The sequence below is a fragment of the Anas acuta genome, chromosome 1, assembly GCF_963932015.1.
Source record: "Anas acuta chromosome 1, bAnaAcu1.1, whole genome shotgun sequence".
Lineage (NCBI taxonomy): Eukaryota > Metazoa > Chordata > Aves > Anseriformes > Anatidae > Anas > Anas acuta.
In genome coordinates this window covers 189,887,514-189,907,409 of record NC_088979.1, presented here as the reverse complement: position 1 = coordinate 189,907,409, position 19,896 = coordinate 189,887,514, and the positions used below count along the sequence as shown (strand labels likewise).

At 44.3% G+C, this 19,896-nt stretch overlaps 1 protein-coding gene across 1 annotated transcript in view; it reads right to left on the bottom strand.

The window, feature by feature from the left end:
* LAMB4 (laminin subunit beta 4) overlaps nucleotides 1-19,896 on the bottom strand; it is a gene marked incomplete at its 5' end in the record, with an annotated part of 40,291 nt that extends 20,395 nt beyond the window's left edge. Inside the window, 17 exon segments of the mRNA XM_068669752.1 lie at nucleotides 1,048-1,225; nucleotides 2,192-2,312; nucleotides 2,793-2,914; nucleotides 4,160-4,345; nucleotides 5,404-5,535; nucleotides 6,332-6,482; nucleotides 7,634-7,713; nucleotides 8,692-8,801; nucleotides 9,481-9,660; nucleotides 10,681-10,869; nucleotides 12,100-12,209; nucleotides 13,521-13,767; nucleotides 14,296-14,359; nucleotides 14,840-15,028; nucleotides 15,703-15,776; nucleotides 16,637-16,772; nucleotides 19,711-19,896. Of these exon segments, the coding sequence (XP_068525853.1) occupies nucleotides 1,048-1,225; nucleotides 2,192-2,312; nucleotides 2,793-2,914; nucleotides 4,160-4,345; nucleotides 5,404-5,535; nucleotides 6,332-6,482; nucleotides 7,634-7,713; nucleotides 8,692-8,801; nucleotides 9,481-9,660; nucleotides 10,681-10,869; nucleotides 12,100-12,209; nucleotides 13,521-13,767; nucleotides 14,296-14,359; nucleotides 14,840-15,028; nucleotides 15,703-15,776; nucleotides 16,637-16,772; nucleotides 19,711-19,896 (2,455 nt within the window).

Sequence of the window (19,896 nt, the reverse complement as noted above, 5' to 3'; positions counted from 1 at the left end):
TCAGGGATTCACTAACCACCTACAGCCATGCTCTAGCTGCAGCACTGGACACGGTCTGCAAGCAGCACTTAGCCTGAACCTGTGCATTGTCTGCTACTTTGTGGACAGCTTGGACTGTCCTGCTGAACAAAGGTGGTCTGCTAACTCACAGAGGATGTATGTCCAGGATGCTCAGATGCCAGTGCTAGAAAGCCAAAGTGAGAGTCCCATCACTATGGGGAGCTGTACTGGAAGGTTTACACAGAATCAGTACAGCCCAAATTTAATTGAGGAGAAGATTGTGGCTGTGTGGCCATGGCCACATGGCATGATGTGTGAGCGATGCATCTGTTCTTCTAAAGACAGCACAAACTAAGGAGATGCTGCTAGGTCTTGGCAAGGATCAAAGCTAACTCCACAGGGGATGTGAACACCGAAGGTGTCCAGACAAACAACTCCCGTCAATGGAAGTGCAGAGAAGCTCTGTCACTCTGTGCCAACATCAAAGAAGTTCCCTGAACCAAAGAGCCCAGCAGCTGTCCCTGCAGTGGGGCCAGGATACTGCCAGGGGCTTCAAAGTCCACCTGCCACTGCACTCTCAATGGGACACCACTGAGGTTTTCTTGGAGAACTTGTTTCAGCACATCAACTTGTGTGCCATCAGGCCTGGAGCTCCACCAGGGCATCCAGCTGTCTTGCAGGATCTGTAGAGAGGGCTTGACAACTCCCCTGTCATTTTCTGGTAGCAAAAATTAGCTTTGGGCATCTGGTGAAGCCGCTGCTGATTGCAATGCTCTTCAGAAAGCACATAAGCACTGCTCCATCTGCTGCTCCACCAAGCTCAACATGTGATGGGCTTCAAGATCCATGGCTATTCCAGAGCCACGCCACCCACAGATGTTTGCGGCACGCTCGGGGTCCAATGGGATGTATCCTGCATGCCCATACCGATCAGCTTCACTTACCTACACAACCATGGACTGAAAGCTCTCCAGTCAACATGCCCAACGAACTCAAGGGAAAAACACCAACTGACCAAAGCAGGTGTCTGTGCAGGTTGCCCCTTACCGACAGCACCGTGGTGAATGCGGGCAGACATGCTGGCAATCAGCCGTGAGCATGCCTCGGGCAGGATGTGAGGTCCAACTTCTGCTGCAATTTCAATGCAGCGATACTTTTGGTAGTCATCTAAATCCTTCTTACTGCATAAGTTTTCCACAGAGCTGATTCTGGGAATAAGTCCAAGCTGTGGCGTAAAGAGGAAAAGAAAATATTTTTGCTTAGATATAGTGAAAAACAGAATTTCCCACATTCCCTGACTGTGGTGCGCATGGTAAGGACAGGGGCCTGGAGCACTGGATTTCTATATCTAAATTCACATTTGTTTGGAAGGTCCAGACATTCCCGCGTTCTTCAAATAAAAGAGACTGTGTACAAAAAAGTCAGATTATAATAAGACCTCAGATATATGCTCAGAACTGTTTTTGCTGCTAAGAGGTACCATGTTTATGACTCCAAAAGCAGGCCAAAATTTTTACTTGTGTTACTGAGATAGGGAAAAAATAATCTGGAGGCTGTATGCCCAAGTATGGCCAGCCTTTGTCAGCTCCGGTTCTACAGAAGTAATTAGAGGAATGAATTTTCAAATATTTTTATCAAGAGAAAGACCCAAAACTAACACCCAGTTTCTGCCTTGGTGAAAACATGGGAAATGCCTGGACATAATTCCCAGGACAACACAGAACTAATTTTACTTCTCCAGTGACAGGACCCATCTCAAAATCCCCATGATTTTTTAAATTAGGTTCAGTTATATTACATAGATTTAAAAAAAAAAAATAGGTGAATGAAGAATTGAAAAATGTGTGTCCCTAACCACGCCATCTTGTCAGCATATGCGGAATGTGCTCATAATAAATGAGCAACCTCTAGAGGTACACACTCTGGCTATTAACACACACAACACGTATGATTTGATGAGCTATTATAGCATTGCTCCATAAAAATGGTAAATGATGCAATCCCGTCTTTCCATATATAAGCATGGAAAGACAGTGCCAATGGAGGTAATTGAACAAGCTTCCCTGAATTTCTGATAAAACACACCATAAATGATTTAAACATATTTGGATGAGTTTATGTTAAAAACAAACAAACACATTTCAAAGTGGTATAATTCCAGTCCAGAGGGAATTATGACAGCATTACTTACAGAGTCAATCAAGATGAATGACTTAGCCTTTGGGCCAGAGGCAGAGGGCTGAGAGAAATACACGTCCACAGAATACTCTGTTCCTGGCTCCAGGCAGACTGGAGTTTGCAGAAGGGCAATCCTGTTTAGCACAAACAAAGCACAGTTATGGACAGAGCATAGTTCTCTGCTCGTTCCCTCACCAGAGCAGGACAGGGCAAGTTGCTGGGATGCTGTGAGCTCTCCCTGCCCTCCCAGCTCCTCTCTGTTCTTTACACAGGTGCAAACTGAAAACCTGGTTTTGAGAATAGGCTACGGCAGTGTCTTTAGGTCAGTATTTCCTTCCTGTATGGAAATAGATTCAGCTGGATCTCTGCCAAAGCAATTAGCCCCAGCAGGACCCAAGGCTGCTCTCCCAGCTCTGGCGAGCCATTGCCAGACTGGAGCATCTGCTTCTTCCTGCCCTCCTTTGGCCTGCCTGGTGCAGTGGTACGGCAGCAACAGGAAAGGCCACACATGTGTTTCCAATATCCCCGTTTTCCCACAGATTTAACGTCCTGCAGTGGTTCAGCGAAGGCTTTGTACACAGGAAATCTACAGTGAAAGGAGAGAATAGCTGGACCTCTTCGCAGCTGGGAGAGCCAATGCATGTGGCTCCTGTGAAAAGCCCTGGGTTCTGCAGCGTTCACTTGACAAAGCACCAGTAGGCTGAACGGTGACACTTGCTAGCCAGTCTTCTAAGGTCTATAAACAAAAGACAAGAATTATGATCACTTTTCATACCTGACAAACCCTCTTTCTCCCTGCCATGGTTTGTGAAAGCCAACTGAGTGGTTGCAAATAGCAGGAACAAAGCAGGTTTCCCTTTGTTCTTTATAGGATTTAAAATAAGGTTATTGGTGAAAAAAGGATTGTATTTGCAATGGCTAATTGAATAGCAGTAGCGGAAATGGGACCTCAGCTGGTGCAAATGGAAACAGCTCTGTTAAAGCCATTGGAGTTGTTTCCTTTCTCAGCACTGTGTTGTCCCACAGATATCCTTCACTGTGTGCCTCCCCTCACATCTAATAAGGAATAATAAACATAAATGACTTTGTTACACAAGTCTTACAGATTCAGCTGTTTCACCCAGTCCTTAGAAGGAAAAAGAAATGTCAAACGAGCCCACTGTGAAATTATTCTCATGTTTTAAGTCAATGGGAGTTTTGTTTGCCTCAGAATGACAGGAAAAGAGCAGAATACAATAGACAGAAGGAGTATCTTGAGTGGTGGGATAGTCCCAGGAGCTGGGAAGGAAGGAACAAAGCATGTATGTATAACTGGTATGGATAAAACACTTGCATGTGTCTTTGAACACATGGCTATGGACTTGGATTTAACCAGATTTGGGTTAATGGGTTTCCCTAGACATATCTTCATCACTGAGAAATTTTGTCCAGACATAAAATAAGAAAAGATGATCTTGAAGGTCTTTTCCAGCCTTAATGATTCTATGATTCTATGATTTTGGTTAATATCCAACAGTTTTCACACATCTCAGAGCCCAGCTGGAGCAAGTGGGAAGCTGGATGCCTACAAAGGTCCTGGATAAACACCTTGTGTGTATGCACAGATCAGCTCACTCCTGGCTGTACACATTGTCCTGCCCAGAAAATCTCAGATAGAAATATAGATGCCCATCCAGAAGGAGCTGACATTTTGCAGGTGTCTGACCCATGAACAAAAGTGCAGTACAAGCAAAGATAGCAAATGAGGAGCTCCAGAAGATGAAAATTTGTCTGATACTTAGAAAACACTTTTTTTTTTTTTTATTTTTAATATGAGTGCAAGGAGTTAAGGGAATCAGTAGAGTGCATGTTTCTCTGTTGTTAAGGATGAACAGGCAAACAATTTTCATTTTAAAAATAAAGAGCAGGAGGAGTTGCCTATTATTGGCCAAATAGACCCTGCATCTATCACATCACAAGACACATAAGTCATCACAAATACCTCAGGCTCATAACGGATCACAATATCAAAGTCCATAGCGAAGGGAATATTGTTGATGGCAAATCTCAGCCCAGCTCCACTGAGGACACGGGCAAAGCCAGCTCCTGTCCACGTGACGGACCGGCCAGCACTGGGCTGCCTGAAAACCACTGCCACAGCCGAGCCCTGTCCCAGCTGAATGGCATCCTGCAAAGACACGTTGATGTTTTCAACATTGCAAGTTAAAAACAGGCAAACTCAGAAAAAAAGGAAAGGAAATGCTTTTTGCCATATTATTTACTTATTTCAGCCACTGATCAGCCTCATTTTCTGAACACACTCTTGAACTAGTGATAGGACCAGAGGGAATGGCCTCAAGTTGCACCAGGGGAGGTTCAGGTTGGCAATGAGGAGCCATTTCTGCTCAGAAAGAGCAGTCAGGCACTGGGACGGGTTGCCCAGGGAGGTGGTGGAGTCACCGTCCCTGGGGGTGTTCAAGGAGAACACCTGGGGGTGTTCAAGGAGAGGTTGGACATGGTACTTGGGGACATGGGTTAGTGGTGGCATTGGTTGGGGGGGGGGGGGGGGGTGGACCAGATGTTCTTGGAGGGCTTTTCCAACCTCAATGATTCTATGATTCTATAATCTGCATGCTAAGAACTCTCCCACATGTAGGATGTTTAGGGTCACAGATAGAGAAAAGCTTCCTATAGCTTTGCTACAAGAGCAATGAGAAGGACTGGATTAATCCATCCATCTCTGTGTATTTGGCACCTCCAGGCATTCACACTGCAAACCTTAAACAGATTAAACTGGATTTTGTACATGACTGGACTTTTCATTTTAAGCTGAATGAATAAATATCAATACTTAAAATGACTAAGCTGACTTGCCATGATGGAGAATTTACATACAGAAGGTACCATGTTAACATCTAGATACACTTAGATGTTGTAGGTGTCTTGCAAACAAAACCAAATAAAAAGGTGGTGGTGGAGGGGATTTTACCGTTCTTGAGGCTCTTCCCTTCTAAACAATTCATTGAACCTGAGCCTACAGTGGCATTGAATATAGCAAAACAAACCTGTCTGTGGGAATTATAAAAAATAGAGCTAAACTGTATAAAAAAAAATGATTTCACTTGTGTCAGAATTCTAATGTTTAGGACTGTAAATTCCACATGCTCAGACATTTTCTCTCTCTCCTGCAAGATTCAATTGAGTATTTGTTGTAATCTTTCCTTAAATACCAAAGCACCTATTTACCTGCCCAAGTCCAGCTTTTCTTACACTTCGTTTTTTGCTCCTGTTTAACACAATCTTTCCATTTTCAATCGTGAACTCATATCCTTGCTTCTGGAAGTAGACATCACACCTTGGAAGAGCAGTTGGTTTAACCTATCAGGTAGAAGTAAAGAGAGAGGAGGTATCACTGTCTCAACAGTTGTGAAGGATTGGTAAGCAACTAAATAGAAAACCCAGTTTTAAAATGAGCTGTGTTCTCTGCAGGGCGAAACCCTGAAACACAGCCCAGCAACTGCTGGAAACCTTTTTCCCTCACTCTTAAAATTAGCTTTGTCGCAGACATCTGTTTTCCATTTAATTATTGGACTGTAGGATGATTACTGGCTGTGATTATAGCTAAATATTTGTGGATGTGACCTGAAAATAAACATTTTTATTATTATTCCTTCTCCATAGCTTCTGGACAACACATCAAATTAAAAAACATTATTAAAAATGTAGGCAGCGGAAGGGACACATTCCAGCAAGGCAAGACTTGTACTTTGCATGGGGAACAGCTACTCCAGTTTTGAGGAGAAAAAAATAATTCTAAAAATGTTGTGGAATTAATGCCAAATTCTTTAGGGTTACCATCAGTACCTTTATACAGGGCAGCAGTAATCAGTCCAATGAGGCAGAGAGGGATTTGTTTCTTCCCTTGTTAGAGCTTTCCAGAAGTATCACAATTAGTGACAGCTTCTCCTCAAGCTGTTGGCAACTCAGTCATTTTCTTCTAATTTAAATAATCAAATTAATTTGATTAATTTGTAGTGACTGTCCCTGGGTAACAGCCACAGTTATGGGAGACATGGAAGACAAGAATGTCCTAAGGATGGTCAAGGGACTTGCTTGGTATCAACCACCACATGGACGCATTTTCCACGTGACACCCAAAAATCCAGGTACATACCAAGGGTGCAGAGCCAGAAAGGGACGTTGCATGCTCAGCTTCATAAATGTAATAATCCAGGGGTAAAAAGAAGTATCCTGGGGCTGGCTCGTTACACTGGCGGCTCACGATGTTGGGAAGGCACTGGCACTGACCGTCCTCTGGTGAGCACCTGGGGCAAGAGTTGGTAAAGAGAGCTGCTCAGCTCCACCCTCGCTTTAGCTCTGTTTCATTTCTTCCATTGTGAGTTATTTAATCCACTTCCATCGTGGAAGAGGATTTCTACCAACAACCCTCTCTGTTTCCTCATTCCAATGCCGTATTTATTTAGTGCTTCTTTTTCCTCACTTAGGAGACATGACATGCCTTGTCTTTCTTCCTCCAGCCTATAACCAGGAGCACAGATCCCTTTCTTCCCTGAGCCTCTATTCCCATCTATTCCTGCATCCATTTCTCATATCTGTTTCTATATCTATTGCAGTATCCTTTCGTAAGCACCTCTCACACATTTTTAGGAACACGACATGAGGTCAGAAAGACCTTTGGTTTGAGTGATATGGTAGTTTTCATATACTTGCACTCTTCCTTAACACGTTAAATGATCACTAGCTTTGATTAACTTACTGACAAGTACACGCCAAACATGCTGAGGAGCTGCTGACTATGCATGGTATTGGGCTATGTGCTTCTGTGTTTGAAGTCTGAGAAGGATGTCTGAAGGATGTCTGTCTGAGTAGGATGTGTCTGAAGCCTGACAGGTAAGACCCCTGCCTGACAGACTGGAGTAGCCCAACTGAAACAAAACTGGCCTCTAAATTGATATATTTTGAATACAAGGCAGTGCTTTGGGAAAAAAAAAAAAAAAAAAAAAAAAACACAACCAACCAACCAACCAACCAAACAAAACATATACATATTATATATATATATATATATATATATATATATATATATATATTTTATAGCTTTTGAAACTTTGAAGAATGTATAGGAAGCTAAGTTAAAAATGTTATGCATAACTACTAATTTCTACTGAAATTAGGGCCTCTGCTTCTCTCAAACTCTACAGTTTGTATTTTATATTAAACTAGTCTTTATTCTAGCTGATCCTGGCTTTGAAGGTAAAAGGTAAATCCCACTTAAAATCACAACCAAATCTCCATGATCCCACCATGACTTTATACCCTTCATATGTGATTAAATTATGTTGACAGACTGTTTTTCCACTTGCACTGAAACTCTGTTAACCTAATTAGGAAGTCTAGCCCAAGAGCTTGTAAAAATTAAAAATAGGACCAATCTTGGTGAAGAACATTAACTCACAAGTTATTCTGGGATCCGCCAATGTCACAGTCACATGGAGAACAGCCATACAAGCTCTTGCCAAGACCCCAGTATCCCACCTGAGATAAAAAGAAAGTGAAACATATATATATATAAATGGCAATTATTTACAGCAACATAATTTATTCACTTGGATGACTGATGCTCTGGACCATTCCTGAGATGCCTGCCTGTGCTTGGCCATGTGAGATTGCTTCTTCTACCAGACTGCATGGGTGCTCAGACTCTGCAAGAAGGGCCAGATATTTATGCATTTGTGCAGGCAAGCTGTTCTGGAAACAGCAGAGATGGTCTGAGGATTTGACCTTGCATTTCCTTTCCTTTATGAGTGTTGCTCCTAGTCCAATTGATTGCACAAATGTTTGGATGAGGTAAAGGAGAAGAAATAAATGTGTTCACACAAAATGGAAGTGTATCACCATAAAATTAATTTCAAGTAAATCTAATTGTTTACTTTTTTTGGCAACAACTGTTCCCTTATACAGGAAAAAAGACTATGATATCCTATTTTTTTTTTGTGAGGATACTGGCTACAAATATTTTGAGAGCAGCTAAATCCACAGCTTCCCCATCCTCCCCTGCAGGTCAGGGTAGCAGCAGTTCACAGCCTACTGCAGAGAGGACACATTTTCCCATCCAGAGTCTGTTAAGGAAAGGCTTTGAATGAATCTCAGGACAGTTTCAGGCTTTGAATGAAGGACACTTTCAGGGACTCAGCTGCTGCTGCTTTCCTCATCTGTGGGCACGATCCCAGTCCATGAACACAGAGTGAAGACAATGGAGACATCACCAAGGGCAAACCCCCAAGCTGTCCCATGCCAGGGTGGAGGCACTCCCTTGGTAAAACCAGATGGACTTCATATTCCCCAAACAGTGTCACTGCACAAGAAATGACGTCTCATGCACAGAACAGATACCATTTCCTCCTTTGATGAAATGCCACCCCGGAGCCCACAGGAAGGCAGGGGATGGGAGAGGAGACTTCTACAACCACATGCAAGGAGAGCCAGCATCAACAAAACTCTTTGGGTACATACAACGCATTTCTCACAGCGTCGGCCTGTGGCGAACTGCTGGCAGAGGCACTCGCCGGTGGCAGGGTCACAGATGGAGAAAGGCAGAGTGCCAAAGGCATCACAGCTGCAGGCTGCAGGGAGAGAAATGTCTCGTTAGCTCTGCTGGCTCTGGTGACCGCAGCAGGACTGGCATTGGCTTTAGATGTGGCAGCAGCACGGCAGGCAGTCTCCATCCTCTGGGTGGACATGTCCTGATACCCTGCAGCTTCCTCGGTGGGCACCCTCGGGGGGGATAGGGAGTGCCAGCAGCAGCTTGATGTGGTGTTTTGCCATGTGCTCCTGCGTGCTGATCTGCACTGCACGGTCCTTCCATGTGGCTGAGGACCATGTGCTGGGCACAATGGGCTTGCAAACCCACAGCATGCCTGAGGTGGGATGTGTTTGCCAACAACCCTTGCTCAGAGGAATGACTCTTGTGCTGATTTTTGTACAAAAAAATAGTTTCCATGTGTTTTAACCTCCCTTCCCAATTAAAATGCATACTTAATGATCTTTCTATTAACAACAGCCTGATCTATTATAAAATACTACGTGTTCTGCAAGTGATTTCATGTATTTTCTGTCCTGATAACCCTTGCTTTTCCCACATGTTTTACCAGGGACATGTCCTTGACATAAAATTACAGTCGGCAACTGAGTATTTTGTAATGAGGACAGCGTCTGTGTGTTAGCATGTGCATCTATACATTCAAATACCTTCATCCCTTTGAAACGCTTTGGCAAGAAGAACAAAAGCAGTGCTCTACATACGCTGGCAGCCCAGGGGGTCACTGCCACTCAGCCCGTAGTGGTTCGCCCTGCAGCGGTCGCAGCGGACGCCCTCCACGTTCTCCTTGCACGGGCACCGACCCGCCACCGTCCCCAGAGCAGGATCCGTGCGGCTTTCGCACACGCCGTTGTGCAGCGTGCCTTCTGGGTCACAGCTGCAGGCTGCAGGCAGGGGCAAGGAGATATAAAAAGGCATATTTAGATAGAGGCATGAAAATGTAATTAGAGAACTTCAGGCTGTCAAAAATTCAGTGTTCTTGTAAAGATTAGAGATGTTTGTCCATGTCTGCTGTGTTGGATGCTTCACGGTTAATGCACAGCCACACCAAGAAATATTTCAAGAGGGTTTCCAAGATGTACTTTTTCTCTGGAGGAAAGTTGCAGTCTTCATTTTGATAGAAGTTTACCTTTTGCTTTAGGTAGTAATAGGTGTCACTCACCCGCTCCATACCCTGTCCAGAGCACATGGGGAGGAGCACTGTACTCTCGAGAATGTTCTTGTGAAAGCTGTAAGGTTACAGGGGGTACCACACTTCCCCAGAGCTGGTCTGAGCTGGCCATGGCTGAACTATTCGCTAGAAAGGATGGGATCAGCAGGGGATGCTGCCTTCATGATGCATTCCATTTTCTGCTTTGGCACTTGCTGTTTCTCACAGCAGCATTAAAATCTACCGCAGCACTTCCCTTTGTAACCTTCCCTTTGTAACCTGCCCTTAGCTCCTTAAGGATTTTCCACACCAATCAATTAATAAAATTAAATTATATTCAAAGAATCTTTCCCATCCTATGCTAATACTGAATTTAGCTCATCTTTCAAAAGAAGCATGCCTGAAAGCTTGTTTTTTTCTATATATGACCTAGTAAAAGATGCTCCTCTTTCCACCATTTCACACCACTTTTGTAATCCCTTACTACCACAGAAGCAACAGAAGCAACAGCACTACTGTAGGGTACATCAGAATACTGATGTTATTCAGGAAAGATGGTGCCCCTGCTGGATTTCAAACCTCAGTTTGGCAACAATGCAGCTCCTGATATAATGCTGTTTCAAGAATGGAGTCATGCAGCTATTTTGTAAAGTAGTTTGGATGTTATAGTCTCGGTGACATTTTTACAACCAAGGTAGCATTCAGGTGTGGGGATGCAACAGAAACAACTAAAAGCTAAAAAAGGGAAGCTTACGGAGGCACGCGTGAGGGTCTGAGATGGCTTTGCGTGGGTTCTGGTAAAAGAAAAGCTTGCACTGGTCGCAGTGTTGCCCCGTGGTGTTGTCCTGGCAGTCCTCGCAGACCCCGCCGCTGACCCCACCGCTGGCCTGGTACACGTCCATGTCAAAGTGGCATCTGCCAGAATGGCCATTGCAGTTACAGCCTGCAAACAAAAACAGACAGGAGATATTTAGCACCACGGTTCCTGGCCTTGGCACCATTGCTGTCTACCTTTAACACTGGGTTACTTGTCATTCACATCATTTCAGTGTCCCAGACAGACTACAGCGTCCCAGGCCTTGTGCTTTACAGTGGGGTCAAAAAATCACAGAGTCCAGGTTCTGCAAATAATGATGCTTCTATTGCAAGTTTGTTTTGCTGCCATCAACAAAGTTCATAGGGTTTATACCTACTAGGTAGGAATATAATGATGCTAAGATTAGGGACAAACTGGAAAAAAAAGAAAAACACAAGACTGTGGAAAAAAGTTGGAGAGAAGGGGGAGCAAGACCAAAGGTGAAGAAAGCTAAATCTCTTGGCTGCAGAAGTTAGCAGTCTGCACAGGAGGTGGCTCTGAGTCATTTCAAAGTCTTGTCTTGGGCATGTGTTCATGTCTTAGAGTATAAACCAAGTCAAATGAGCTGCCAGGAGAAAAACGACAGCAGGCTCCAGCACCTCATTACGTGAGTGGCACCATTTCAGGCTGACATACCAGCTGCCAGATGCTGTGAGAAACTCTGGGTGCTTCCGATCCTGCCTCAGGAAGGATCCTCCCCTCCAGGGAGCAGCAGCTGCCCCAAGGAGGAGGCAGCATCCTCCCATAAAACACCCCACAGGCACCCTGGGGAGGGTAAGGTAGGACAGACAGTGAGGTAAGGTAACCTCCTCCATCACCTCCTTCTCCGTGGGGTAGCTGGAGCCTTACCTGAGTCAGAAGTGGCCCTGCACTTTGAGAAGTACCAATGCAGGGGTCTGTGCCTGATATGGAGTAGGAAACACTGCTCCACCAAAGATCTAGCTGAATGTTTGCTACAGATCCTCATGTATTATTCTTGCATGTCCTACATTATTCACCACTGTGGAAATAAATAATTCAGTCTTGTCTAATACTTCTTCCATTTGCAAGAGAAAGACCTTATGCTAAGCAATAAATGGTCTTTTTTGCATTATTGTCTTTTTCTTTTTTTTTTTTTTTAATTTCTTTTTATGAAAAATAGGAATGTAAAACAGTTCTCCTTCCTGTAGGGCTACACAACACTGACGGATGCACAAATCCATCTGTTTTTCTAGATGAAGCATGGAAAACCATCACATAATCCATTGTGCTGGGACTGTGCTGCACCCCACCCTCACCCCCCTGTAATTAAAAAGGAAAATGATATTTGTGAGTTACGTTTGCAGGCGTTATCTTGTGCCCCTTCAGCTGGCCTCCAGGGAGCATCATTGTAGAAGTCTTTACATCTTTCGCAGGATGGGCCTTCAGTGTTATGGTGGCAGATACATCTCCATGGACCTGCAGTATGGTGTGAAGAGATAAGGTGACAAGAAAGGAGAAGAGAAGACAGGAGAAGATGAGAAGAGGAGAGAAGAAAAGGAGAGGAGAGGAGAGGAGAGGAGAGGAGAGGAGAGGAGAGGAGAGGAGAGGAGAGGAGAGGAGAGGAGAGGAGAGGAGAGGAGAGGAGAGGAGAGGAGAGGAGAGGAGAGGAGAGGAGAGGAGAGGAGAGGAGAGGAGAGGAGAGGAGAGGAGAGGAGAGGAGAGGAGAGGAGAGGAGAGGAGAGGAGAGGAGAGGAGAGGAGAGGAGAGGAGAGGAGAGGAGAGGAGAGGAGAGGAGAGGAGAGGAGAGGAGAGGAGAGGAGAGGAGAGGAGAGGAGAGGAGAGGAGAGGAGAGGAGAGATCTTTTCTTTCTCTACTACTGCAAGTCCTAATGCTACAAAATGGCCACTAATCTCCAGCAAGGACTCCTAAATCAAGTTTTATCATTCCAGGAATTATATCTGTATTCATAAGAAGGGATAGAGCCCCTCCTGAGCTGCTTATGCTATGTTAAAAGGCTTATCTACAAATCCAGTCAGTAATAATCTGCTTTAGGTACACTAGCAAGATCAGGGAAATTCAAAGCTCTTTGGCTCCCTCAGCTGACAAAACGCTCATTTATTTGAGTAAAATGTCTGGAGAATACCTGTAAAATTTAACCAGTTTTAAAAATGCTAAGCAACAATGAGGAAAAAAAAAAAAAGATTTCTAGTGATACCAATGGAGACTTCAACTTTTTTATTTCTGTATCTCTCTCCCTACTTGTCTCTGTTCTGAAATACATATTTTCTAAGGGAAAAAATAAAAAAGGGGAAAAAAAAACGAAACAAAACACTCTTGTTCCCAGAAAGAATTTGCAATAACGTTCCTAGATTTTTTAATAATCCTTTTTTCATGGGTTAGCTTTGCACTATCAGCTATTCTTTGTGCCAGCATCTCCTTCCCTGCTGCAGAGCCCCCGAGCCCAGCTGGAGCGTGGAATGCACCCAGCGAGCGGCCAGTCAAGTCCGCACACATTGCGGGCTACTTACCGCGTTATATTTGCACCATTACAGCTCTGGTATTTTGCTGCTATTCTCAACATGTCACAACCCGGTTGCTTTTGAAACACCACACCGGTGCCAACAAAGAAACAACTTCTGAGCTATCTGGCCCAGAGCTCTAAAGGAAGAAGCTGTGCACTAGAGATGCAAATGGTCAATCCAAAGGTCATCAGGGACCTTCCTTCCTCTCCCTCCCTCCTTTCACCCCTTCCTTCCCCCAGAATACCCAGTAGGGACTGCCCTTGTTGGAGATGGTGTTAATGCCATACCATCCCAGGCTGATGGAAGGCATCACCCCGCAGGTTCTGCATGGGATCACAGTGGCTGGCGTGACCATTGCAAAAGCAGCTGCCCCGCACAACCACCTCATAGACAGCGTAGTAGTACTTCTCGAGGGGGTCACTGTGCCTTCTTCCAAGCAGAGCATCCCCGAGGGTGTGGAGTTTGGTGAAGTTGATCCTTAGGTTTGTCATCGTAATGAGCTCTGCAGGGAAAGAAAAGAAATCTAGAGCCCAAGTTCATTTGGAAATGAAGAGGGTCAAAATCTTCAGTTTGCATCAAATATCCAGTAATTCCCCCATATTGAAGAAATAGTTAAAATGATATTGGCCATGACCAATAACCCACACAGTGTCAGGGCACGGACACACTCCTGGCACACAGCTGCATAGCATTCACACCTTCCCTGGCACAGCCCTGGCCTGGCCAAGCTGTGTCTCCCCATCCAATGCCTCCTGGGCCCATGCACAGCTCCGGGGCTGCTCCCAAAAGGCAGTGAGGATTAGGCCACCCCCTCCCTGAGGGAAACACAGCACAGCTGCATGGAGCTGTGCAGAGTTGGGCTGTTTGCCTGCTGGGCTAGGGGACAAGACCAGCCCACCTAATTTTTTAATACAGATGTCTCCCTATGATCTTTAGGGATAAATTTTCAATATCCCTGATTCACACCAGCTGAGCTTTTGACCCTCTCAGCGTACAAAGTGTCTTCAGAGGAAACCTGCACTGTTCTTACCTTGGATATATGGCACGTATGGGTTTTCTATTTCAAAGCTGGGATCCAAAGCTTTTAAGACAACCTGAAAAACAAATTAAAAACAGCTCTATAAGTCATGCAAGCTATTCTTTTTGGACATAAAGTCTGTTACCCGAGACCCATTTGATACTTATTGCACTTCACAGATACCATAGAACTTAAAACCAGGTGGTGGCCCTGGTTCAGCAAGTACTCTCACTCTTTCACCCTGGCTTTGCGAGACAAAAAGCCTTTTTGGCAGACTGACATGTCAGGATTAGGTGTGTGCCCTTCAGCCATAGAGGCTGAAGAACTCTGATGAGGAGGAACTTTCACATTAATTTGAAAACCAGGATAAACCACTAGAAGGCCTTGCACAGTTGTTTTACGAGTTCATTTGGATTCTTTCCCTCCTACTTCAGTAAAGTCAACATCACTTAATGTCCCAGGGCTTGTATAAGTGGATCTGATGGGTACAGAAGTGAGTCCCTCAGCTCCAGAAAACTGGCCACGTATGATCTCAAACGCAGACTCCTAGTAATACCTCGCCTTCAGTGGAGGGCTCGATGTCTGAATATCTCGAATCACAAATGACATCCCCCACACCCTTTGCTGGACCAGAAGAGATGTTGGGAAAAGAAGCTGCGCAGTCTTGTGCAAAATATCTAAATGCTTTCCAGGTCTGTCCAAAGTCAGTGGAGCGTTCAACCAGCATTGCTGCAGGCCGAAATGTCTGCAAAAAACATTATTTCATGAATTTCTTAACCAGACATTGATCAGACATCTCAGGAGCTGTTGTACTGACATTCCTGCTTGGGGGATGCCAACAGCTGCAGCTAAAATTCTGTGCTTGGATCTTGCAGGTGCACTATGGGGATACTGTGCTGCTTACAGGAGTCTCTAAAGAAGCCAGATTCCTCATATAAACCTTCTAAGCAAAAGGGCAGGGCAACCTCCCATAGAGGTATAAGATTGCTTTCTAAATAAGGAAATCTCCGTTAATAGTGTAGGAATTCTATAGAAAAAAAGTGTGTAACCACCTGGATGGATCATAACAGGCATGCATAAGAAGACTGAATTAAACCTTGAAAGAGCAACCTCAGTTCAGAAATGCCCTAAAATGTTTGGGCTTAATGTTGCTTTTTTTTTTTTTTTTTTTTTTAAGCTTTAATTCTCGGATTTATAGAACATAGGACCAGAAGGCACATGAATGGGAAGCTATTCAGTCTATCCGCCTCCCCTAAGGCAGGATCAACTATAACCATACTTGACAGGTGTTTATCTAACCTGCTCTTACAAACCTCTAAAGATGATGCTTTCACTGCTTCTCTAAGCAATTATTCTTGTGGTTAAATAATTAGTGTATAAATTACATGAAAGCTCTGGTAAAAGGTGTGCGTGTAGTACCTTAAAGGTCAGGATAAGATGGCTGAACTGGAATAAGGTTTCCAGGTCCAGTCGAATGCTGACATGGTCAATACCTGAAAAGAGAAGGAAATTGAAGTGAAGAGCACAACACACATTTGAGGGACTGCTGAGGCAGCTTTCCTTGGGGAATTTAAAGATGCCTTTTCCAACACAGCAGCCCTGCTTTTTGGGGTATCCTGTGAACACAAACCCAGAATGGGATCCACGATGCTGTGAGTCAGAGGCTGCATGAGATGGTTGGAGGTCCTGCTCAGACCAGTCAGACTGAAAATTACAGTGATCATAAGGTTCTGGATTCATGTCTCACTGTAACCACTTAGATTTTTCTTAATTCCACTCAAATTATTTGCTTATTTCTGACAGAAATGCAAAACAACACAAAATATGGGGTTTTCTTCATGCTAAATTGATCTGTTAAACCTTTCTATACTGACAGACCTGTAAGTGTCTTGAGCAAAGCTACCACACCAGACATTTTCCAAAAGTACAACAGATATAGATAAACAAAACAAAACAAAAACACACAAACAAAATGCCAAATAAGATAGAGTAAATGATATTCCTCCCATTATGCCTTCACAGTGAAGATGTAAGAATATATAAATTGATCTCAGTGAAGAACTACTATGAAGGAGCTTGCGACAAAATTAACATGGGGCAACAAAGGTGCTAGTACAGTAGCCAAGCTTTATTTAATTATTCACTAAAATACGAGTACTTTTCACTGCAAGCACTACTTGTGTTAAATGTGTCTTTGTGCTTTGCCTACTCTGTCACTATGCATTTGTAGGCAAATGCACCTTGTACTGCTGAAGCAAAGAGCACACGTGGTTTTCATGAAGGCCAAATGGTGGATAACAGTTACAGAAGTAAATCTAACCTCATGCAGAAATGTTTTGTGAAGGAAACTTACCGTTTTCTGACTGCCACCACTTTTTTTTCCTATCAGGCTCAAAAGTTGTGATAACATTTTCAATCATGTGGCTGTTGTGCTGCGTATAGGGGTTATATGGGTACCTGGAATCACAGAGAAAGCACTTCTGTTCAGCCTAGAAAACAAAACAAGCAGAATAAAGGATGAGTTCAGTCTCTACTCTAAAGACCAGGTGGATTCACATGTATTTATGTGATTGCAGGCTCTAGCCTGGAGTGAGATCACAGAGAGGATGCAAGGGAGGACTGGCTCCTTCAGGGACTGAGGAAGCCTTGAAGAAGAACATTCACTACATCACTCTTTTTTTTTTTTTTTCCCTCTCTTTTTTGCATATTTCCTAGCACCTTGGAGGTGTTGCCAGGAGCAGCAGCCAGGTGCAATTGTGCAAGTGGAAAGCAAGGCTAGATCCAGCTAAATGTAAGTGGCCTGGGATGACACCACCACCTGAACCACTGCCGGTGCCTTCTGTAGGCAGTGTGTGCATGGCCCTGCACCCTACAGGGAAGGAAGGAGGAGGTAAGGATTCAGCGCCTTGGCTGAGGCTGCGCCAGGGATCCAGCCAAAAGCACAAAATTGAGTTAAGTGGCTGGAAATGGTCAGAGGCCATGCTGGAAATGACTGGAATTGGACTGGAGCAGAAGTGCCCACCCAGCACGCTCAGGATGTACAGGGAAACACTAGGAATGGTTTGCACATGTATCACAGAATGGCTTGGGTTGTAAGAGACCTTAAAGGTCATCTAACTCCAGCCCCCCTGCCATGGGCAGGGATGCCACCCACTAGATCAGGTTGGCCAAGTGGATAGCTTTCATGTATTATGAAATCACCTGGGAATTATTCACATTTAAATGAATAAACAGATACAGGTTTGCAGGTGTGCTACGATCCATGTGTTTTAAATACTTCAATAAATATATATTATGATAAATGTACATCATATTTAGCCATTCTACATTGCACTTTGTGGCCTGTGATGAAAATTCAACTTATAAGACAAGACAGAAGCACAAAAAATACTCAGTCATATCATTTTACAAAGCTCTGGAAAGGAGAGCTCGGTTATCTCAGCATTTGGCAAGACTGTGCACACCTACGCTCTGGCTTATACAGACACACTCAGCATGACACTCATTCAACTTATGTTTAAGGTTGCACCGTAACAACCTTTCTGTGCCCCAAATGGCAAGCATGTGCATGTCCCCGTGGGCAGGTCTGCCAGATCCCATCTGCCTCTGAAGCACGCAGCTTTACACCCTCCTCAGCACCGAGTTCTTTTCCTTTCTAGACATAAAGTGCAATCATAGGGCCAAAACCCACTTAACCTACATTTAGAAACAGAGACGTTATTCTAAGCAAGACTGACAACTATTTAAAGTGCTTCTTTTCAAACACAAAGAAGTCAAACAATTTTTTTTTTCAATATGAATTTTCATTAAACATCCTAGCCAAGCCTGGGCTGTTGGCAGCTTGCCACGCTGCCTGACAAACTTCCACACGCCGGGACTGCTCTCGTCACGGTGCTCTTGTCATGGCACAGGTCATTGGGAGGGGAATTTGGGGAGGAAGAACTCGACTTTGCAAGGCATGAAGCTTCATGGCTTGCCTCCAGCAAAGTGCTCAAGGGTGTGCTGGTGGGGAAGAGAATTGATTTCAGCAGGACTCTCTATATACTTTAGGTGGCACGCACGTTTAAGGGGAGCTGGTGCAGCAGATTGCATTGCTGGAATATAAAAACATCTCTGGGAAGCAGCAGGACTTGTAACTCGTTGTCTTCAGGAGACAGTCACCAAGGGTCAAGATGTATCAAGGCAGCATTAAATCACTGGGATTATTGCAGGAACAGCTGTTCCTTTTCGAGTCTATATTTACATAATACAAAGGATAAGTACAGGCAAGTGAAAATATTAATTTTTTATCACTCTTTGATCTCCTCTTAAAAAGACAAAAAAGGCAGCCGTACAGCCAAGGGCCAGAAATGCAACGTCTCAGAGATGACTCTTTGTGCCTCACAACCAAGCTGCACCAAGGCTCGGAGCACAGCCAGCAATTTAGTGCCCAGGATCCATTTGTTCAAACAACCTGGGGAAAAACTGCAAAGAGTGAAGAGCAGCTCAAAATACCTTTCAGAAGGGAAAAAAGATATTTACGTTTTGCAGAGTAACTTGGAGCAGTGCTCGGTGTCATCTCAGCACGGCAGAGCTTCACACTGTAAATGTGGCACAGCATTTTGCCAGAAGGTCATAAACTAAGTATTTTCAATTGCTTATAAATGAAGTGGCATTTTATTAACTTCCTCTTCAGCCTACAGATGGTATTTAGTGAAAATACTTCTGGTTGCAAAAATTTATTAGCTCAGTGGGGCCAAGTCCTCCAGGATATGGTGTAGGGGAGTCTGTTTCTGCTGGACAGTGTTCCCACATGTTCAATGGACCCACAGGGTCTCCACAGCTGCTTCCCCAAGAGGGATCCATTTAATTGCCCACATTTTGTGTCCACCTACCTACCCACATGGCCAAAGACTAAAGCTTTTCATCTGCCAGAAATTTTTTTTTTTTTTTTTTTTTTTTTTTTTTGCTTTCTTTGATGTTGGTCTTACTTCAGATCAAACAACGTAAGAGGATGCAGTGTGAATCTCTGAACAGGCTGCCTCAGCTCTCAGCACTGTATGGGACGTGTCCCTCAATAAAGACATGTCAAGGATCACGTTCATCCTGCTAAGCACTCACACACATGCAAACAGTGGTCTTCATCTCCGAGCGGGGAAAGACTGGCAGACCAAAGCTCGCTCAGAAATCCCCGTGCTCATTTGCATCTCATGGATATTTCTCCCTCTGGAGAAGCTGTGCATCACTGGGAAGGCTGTGTGCTGCTTTCACCAAACCCTCCATATGTGCTGCAATAAGGCACAGCCTCACACCAGGCATATTCCATTCTGTCTGATGATCATTCAAACAACTCCAGTAGAAGCTTCACAGTCTGGTCAACTTCTTTTACAGACAAGAACATTGTTAGTAAGCAGAGCTCAGTTTACTAAAAAAGAAGAGCAAACCAACCTCGAGGTAGCCTATAATGCAGTACTTCTGAGGGCTCTTCAATCCACAGGTTGACGAGGCTGTTAATTGCTTGCTGCGACCCAGGAGGAGGTCCCCAATGGCCGGGTGGCAGGACCCAGCACCACAGTCATCCTGCGCCTGCTGGGGTCTTATCAGCACTAAGCATTGAAGAAAATCAGAGAGTTG